Raw genomic sequence first — 5955 nt, 5'->3', positions numbered from 1 at the left:
ATGGTCAATGCTGCAGCTGGTGGGCTAGGGGCCCTCGGCTTTCACTCTGAGTGGGAGGGAAACACAGAGGGATGAATGAGGTTTCAGTGATAGCCTTCACTTCACCCACATTGGATTTCTTTTGGTTGTGTGTCACTAATAACTGGGAGAGTCAAGTTCTTTGGATACATCTGAAGGTTCTTACATTTTACCTCACAGTCACTTGCAGAGCCCAGCCACAAAGTATTGCTGCATGTCAGTGAGCCCTAAGTTTTCTGAGTTCCTGCCCTTTCACTAGCAAGTCATCCTTCCTCTATGTCCAGTACACAAATGAGCCATCACCTTTCCTGCAAGTGTTTGTTCTTGGTGTCTGAGGTGTCTGAGGGCTCACCTGTAGATGCCCTGTCCTTAAGTATCTCCAGCATGTCCTGTTGCTAGGTGATCATGACTTTGCTAACATCATGATAGATGGGATGTATTCTCCTGTAGTTTGGGGGAAATTTTCATCATTACCTATGTGACTTACCTGTGGTCGGATGGACACCCACAATTGCCCACCACCACCATACATTGTAACAGCCTCATGGACCTTTCCCGTTGTGCTTGTTTACTTCATGGAACTGGTTTTCCTTTCCCATCATCCTGGGCTAATTTCTTAGTATCCTTTACTTCTCTTCCTGTTGATTAGGGATCTTAAGGAGAGGAAGAGCAGTTCCTGGAGGGTTTTGGATACTGAGTCTTTACCTTCACAAGATGAACTAGTAAAAAGTGTCTAATGAATCAAAGATATCTGGATTTGAGGGAAAGGTGCTGAAGGTCCTCCCTTGTTTATCAGGGAACGTTCCTGGAAAGGGCTGCTTGGCTTTTGGTTAATTGGGAAAGATAAAGTTATTAGATAGGTGATGACAGTTAGCAGTGACCCTAACAGTCCCTTCTCTGGACATTCTGTTGTGTCATGGAGAGCCCTTGACATATTCTGTGAAATCACCAGTGTTGTGGCAAGACCTACTGTCTTTGGGACACTCATTAAGTAATTATAGGATTCGACAGAAGACATGTTGGCAAGATTGAGCACACTGATAGGCAGAGAGCTCTGGCTTTCTAAGGAGGGTTGGGGCTTTTGCTGGACCTTCCAGAAATGGGGTTCATTAGCTGGGATCTTTGGAAGACATGGGTCTATAATGTTTCTTTGGGTTCTTAAATTGCAGACCTAGAGTCAAAGATTTCTAATGGTTAGGTTGGCAGAGAGCCATGGGTTATCAAGGCTGCAGCTGCTGTTCTAGGAGTTCCTTAATTGCATTTTGAGTGGCAAAGAAGGCCACCAGGAGGCACAGACTAATGAGTTGTGATGGTAGGGTGTTGTTACAATTCATCTTCATTGTATTTCATAGGTTCCATGTGTATCTGATATGAATACCAGGGAGGGAAACTCTCCATCCTTGTCCTGAGGTCTCAGACATTCAGTTGCTTGTAGTTCTAGGGGAATAGGGATTGGTGGTGCTAAGCACTAGGGAGTCCAGGACTTTTCTTCTTCCCATTAGATATGAGCTGACCTTTCCAAAACATCACAGCTGGGTATCATTTCCTTCCAGGGTCAGTGGGACTGCATTAAGGGTTGATGCACACACATATCTAGCCATGGTGATTGGAGAGACAGACATGACTTATGGGTCCCCTGTTTGAGGAAAGTTGTCCTGCTCTTTGGGGTTTTCACTGGGTTCCATGCATTCCACATTGCTCAGGCTTCTTCTTAGTACTCAACCTGATTTCTCCTGGCCCTGTGCCATAACAGCTATGAAAATATGTTTATCACCTACAGGGACAACTGGAAAGGCATCAACCCCAACCTCTCTCACTAAGCAGGAGCAACAGATGAACAAGTTGGATAAACTGACCCATCAACTTGAGATGCTAACCAATGAAAGGAATGAACTCCAAGGAATCCTGGCCAATTACACGAACAAGGATTTGAACAACAGGTAGTCATTATGTCCAGTTCTCTATTGAGTCAATCCCAGAATTCCTCAGGCCACCAGAGACTGCACGTCCAGGAGTCCCCATACCAAAGCTAATTTTCCTGACTGCATCTGAGATGGAGAATATCTGAGAGGCAGACCTGAAGATGGTTAGAGTGAAATGAAGCAGAGCCTATGGCCTGGATTAGTCCGGGGATAAGGTCAATAGCGTGTGAGCTCTCAACATTCTATTCTAAAGGCCTTGACAGGTGTTGGCTTGTGGGAGATGCTATGTGCTGTATTTGGTGAGAATTTGTACTTGACCAGCATGTGTAGAAGGAGTTTCTGTTCTGTCTGGTCCCACAGTAGTTTAGCCCCAAGTAAACACACAGAGACTTGTATTAGTATAAAATATTTGGCCAATGGCTCAGGCATCATGGGCTAGCACTCTCTTAATTATTAACCTATAATTTCTAATCTATGTATTTCTACATGGTCGTATATTACTGGAGATAGTCTGGCATCCCATCTTACCAACAGGTACATCGAGTCTTCCTTGTGGCCTCTCTCTGCATCCTTTCCCCAGTACTGTCCTTGTCTCATAGCTCTGCATATACCTTCTGACTGTCTATTGACCAATCAATGTTTTATTCAATAACCAATAAGAGAAACAGATACACTTCTGGACCTCCCCCATCAAGCGTGTTCTTTGGTGCTGGTTGCTCCTGGAAGCAGCTAGAGGGGCCTGGTCCACTTGGTCCATCTTATTGTGTGACTTGAAGATTGGTCCTCATCACTGCTCCTCTGAGGCAATGCCACCTCCCTACATTTAGTTGGCATTCTCAGTGTGTATATGTGAGTGACTGGATCCTGGAAGTTGTGGGTCTATGGCAGGCATATGTTCTCCCTGTGTCACAGTTTCCAAGTGATGCCTGCATTAAGATCAGGGAACTCCACTATGAACAGCAGATGTTCAAACATTGGCAGCTCTTTCAAAGCCAATGGAGACATATACAACTATCTTTTAGTTGGGTCTCCTCCCTGAAATACTGATTGTGTGCTCTGGGCATCTATATACCAATAGGTACCTGGGACCAAAAATCCCTTTTCTGAAGATAGCAGCAACATTTTCAGACTTGTGTCACAGACTCCGGAGGCCTTCCTAGAGAGCTTGTCTATTCCTCCAGACCCAGTGATGGAGCTCATGCAGTCTTGGCTCACTCCCTTTGCACCCCCTGACTGGTATCCTGGGGTTAACAAGCACAGGTTGTCCCAGTTCATAGGTAACCAGAATGTGACATTGACTGTGCTAGGGTAGTTTCTGGGCACAGCCTGAATTCACATGATCATCGACTTCCTGTGTTCATGGGGTTCTTTCCTCCTGGGCCCTGCCCTACCCTAGGCTGAATTTTGAACTGGAGATGCTGAATATGGAGCATCAAAAAGTGATGTTGGATCTGCAGAAATTACCCAAGGAGATTAATGAGGCCTTGCAGAAGTGCAAGCAACTTACTGAGGAAACTGTTTCCTGCAGGTGAGTGAGTAACTACACTGGGACCCTTTTACTTGGCAGTGACTGCCTTTACCATTATTTTTGTCTTTGAACCAAAGTGAGGACTTTTGTTCTATCCCATCTGTGTCATAGTAAGCAGCCTACCTTGTGCTTTTGACCAGTTTTGCCCCTCCCAGCATTGTCCTGCCAACCTCAGGAGCCTCTAGGTAGACAAACTGTTTTCACACTTATGGGGTGTTTGGCACCTGTGGGTTTCTGTGGCTCTGGCAGAGGCTTACAGAGCTGATTCCATGGGACCCATAGATGGAACTTATTGCCATTCGTTGTCCTTGCTCAGAGAATGTTTGCCTTATATCTCTCTTCCTGCTTATGCTTTCCCAATACCATGAACAGTTCAGCACATGTGGGGTGGGGGAGAGGTGGCAAACCCTGCTTACAGAAACACACAGATTCTTTTTAGTTTCAGGGTTTTCAGAGGTAGTCTGAGTCTTTCTGGAATTAGGCTGTTCTCTGGCTTTTGTCAGCAACTATGTTATGCTGACTGGCCTACTGTGGGCTCTAGTCCGGAGCTGTCTGGGCACATGGGGCCTTGAATGGATGATGTGGGAATAGCAAATGGATACTAAATGGGGCTCATCATTTTTTTTCCGTGATGGTTCAGGATTCTCCACAACCAGGTCCTGAATGAGTGGACTCAGCTGAAGGAAAAAGTAAGGGTGCTGAGAGAGGAGAACAGAAAACTTCGACGGGAGCAGATTTCACTACAAGAGTCCAGTGAGGAGATGAAGATGCTCTGTGGGGAGGCCCATGAGAAGATCTATGAACTCTCGGCCAAGGAGATGCTGGTAGGCTTAGACAGAGTTGACAAGCTGCCCACCACCTTTAATTTCTCTCTCTCTCTCTCTCTCTGTCTTGCTCTGTCACACACACACACACACACACACACACACACACACACACACACACACACACACACCACACTTATTTGACCTTCTACCCCATTATCTAACAGATCACCAATATCCCATCAATTGTGATTTCTGTGGCCATTCAAAGTCTTTCTGGGAAGTTAGCATCTTGTGAGATCACTGGCTGAAAGCAGCTTTCAACAGGGAGAGCCCTGTGTAAATGTCAACGGAGTTGTTTTCATTGTCATCGTATATTTCTTCTCTCATATATTACATCTCAATATCAGTCCCTCTCCCTCCCCAAAGCTAGCCACCAAGGTCTGGTTTTATGTGGAAGTCTTTCATCCACTGGTATTTGAGTTTTGTGTAGTGTAAAGAATATCAATCTGTTTGCATTTTTCTACATGCAGACATCCAGGTTGACCAGCACCAGTTGTGGATGCTTTCTTTTTTTCCACTGTGTCTTCTGTGTTCTTTATCAAAAATCAGGTGTCTTCTGGTGTGTGAATTTATGTCAGGGTGTATGGTTAGATTCTGTTGATCAATGTATGCATTTTATGCCAGTACCATGTGGTTTTTATTACTACAGCTCTGAAGTGCAGCTTGAAATCAGGGATGGTTTTACTTCCAGTTCTTTTCTTACTGTTGAAGGTTGTTTTAACTATCTTTGGTTTTTTGTTTTTCCAAATGAGGTAGAAAATTGGCCTTTCAAGGTCTGTAAAGAATTGTGTTGGAATTTTGGCGGGGATTGCCGAATCTGATATTGCTTTTGGTAGACTGGCCATTTTTACTCTATTGATCCTACCAATCCATGAGCATGGGAGGTTTTTCCACCTTTTGATATATTCTACATTTTTTTCTTCAAAGACTTGAAATTTTTTATCATAGAAGTCTTTAATTTTCTTTGTTAGAGGGTCCACAAGACACTTTATATTATTTTTGGCTATTTTGAAGAAAGTTACTTCTCTGATTTCTTTCTCAGGCTGGATATTATATATATATATATATATATATATATATATATATATATATATATCCAGCCACTTTGCTAAAAGTGTTTTTAGCTTTAGGAGTCCTCTGATAGAATTTTAGGGTCACTTAAGTATACTATGATATCATCTGCAAATACTGATACTTTGTCTTCTTCCTTTCCAATTTGTATCCCCATGATATTTGTCAGTTGTCTTATTGCTCTAGGTCAATCTTCAAGTTTTATATGGAATAGATATGGATAAAGTGGACAGCCTTGCCTTGTTCCTGATTTTAGTAGAATTGCTTTTAATTTCTCTCCATTTAATTTGATGTAGATTGTCTTTCTATCTCCAGAACCTTTATCATGAAAGGGTACTTGAATTTGTCAAAGACATTTTTGGCATCTAGTAAGATGATTGTATGTTTTTTCTTTCAGTTTATATGGCTTATTACATTTACTAATTTTTATAAGTTGACCCATCCCTACATCTCTAGGTTGGAGCCTACTTTGTCATGATGATTCTTTTGATATGTTATTGGATTTGGCTTTCAAGTATTTTATTGAGTACTTTTGCATCTATGTTCATGAGGCAAATTGGTCTCCATGTTTCTTTGTTGAGTATTTCTG

At 42.9% G+C, this 5955-nt stretch overlaps 1 protein-coding gene across 1 annotated transcript; it reads left to right on the top strand.

Annotated features, from left to right (window-relative positions):
• Positions 1 to 4543, top strand: LOC118239525 (disks large homolog 5-like). Its single transcript, XM_035451378.1, has 5 exons — positions 1 to 19; positions 1799 to 1958; positions 3337 to 3468; positions 4109 to 4292; positions 4460 to 4543. Exons 1-5 carry the CDS (start codon positions 1 to 3, stop codon positions 4541 to 4543), a joined length of 579 nt encoding a protein of 192 aa, XP_035307269.1.
• The last annotated feature ends 1412 nt before the right edge of the window (positions 4544 to 5955 follow it).

This window comes from Cricetulus griseus, assembly GCF_003668045.3.
Source record: "Cricetulus griseus strain 17A/GY chromosome 1 unlocalized genomic scaffold, alternate assembly CriGri-PICRH-1.0 chr1_0, whole genome shotgun sequence".
NCBI classification, from domain to species: domain Eukaryota; kingdom Metazoa; phylum Chordata; class Mammalia; order Rodentia; family Cricetidae; genus Cricetulus; species Cricetulus griseus.
The sequence above is the reverse complement of the archived record's forward strand: the minus strand, read 5'-3'. Positions and strand labels throughout refer to the sequence as shown.

Bases quoted from the DNA above. Each gene is read 5' to 3' on its own strand.
- LOC118239525 (XM_035451378.1), top strand. The intron at 3,469-4,108 runs GTGAGTGAGTAA...GTGATGGTTCAG, and splicing joins GAGGAAACTGTTTCCTGCAG to GATTCTCCACAACCAGGTCC. The intron at 4,293-4,459 runs GTAGGCTTAGAC...ATTATCTAACAG, and splicing joins TCTCGGCCAAGGAGATGCTG to ATCACCAATATCCCATCAAT.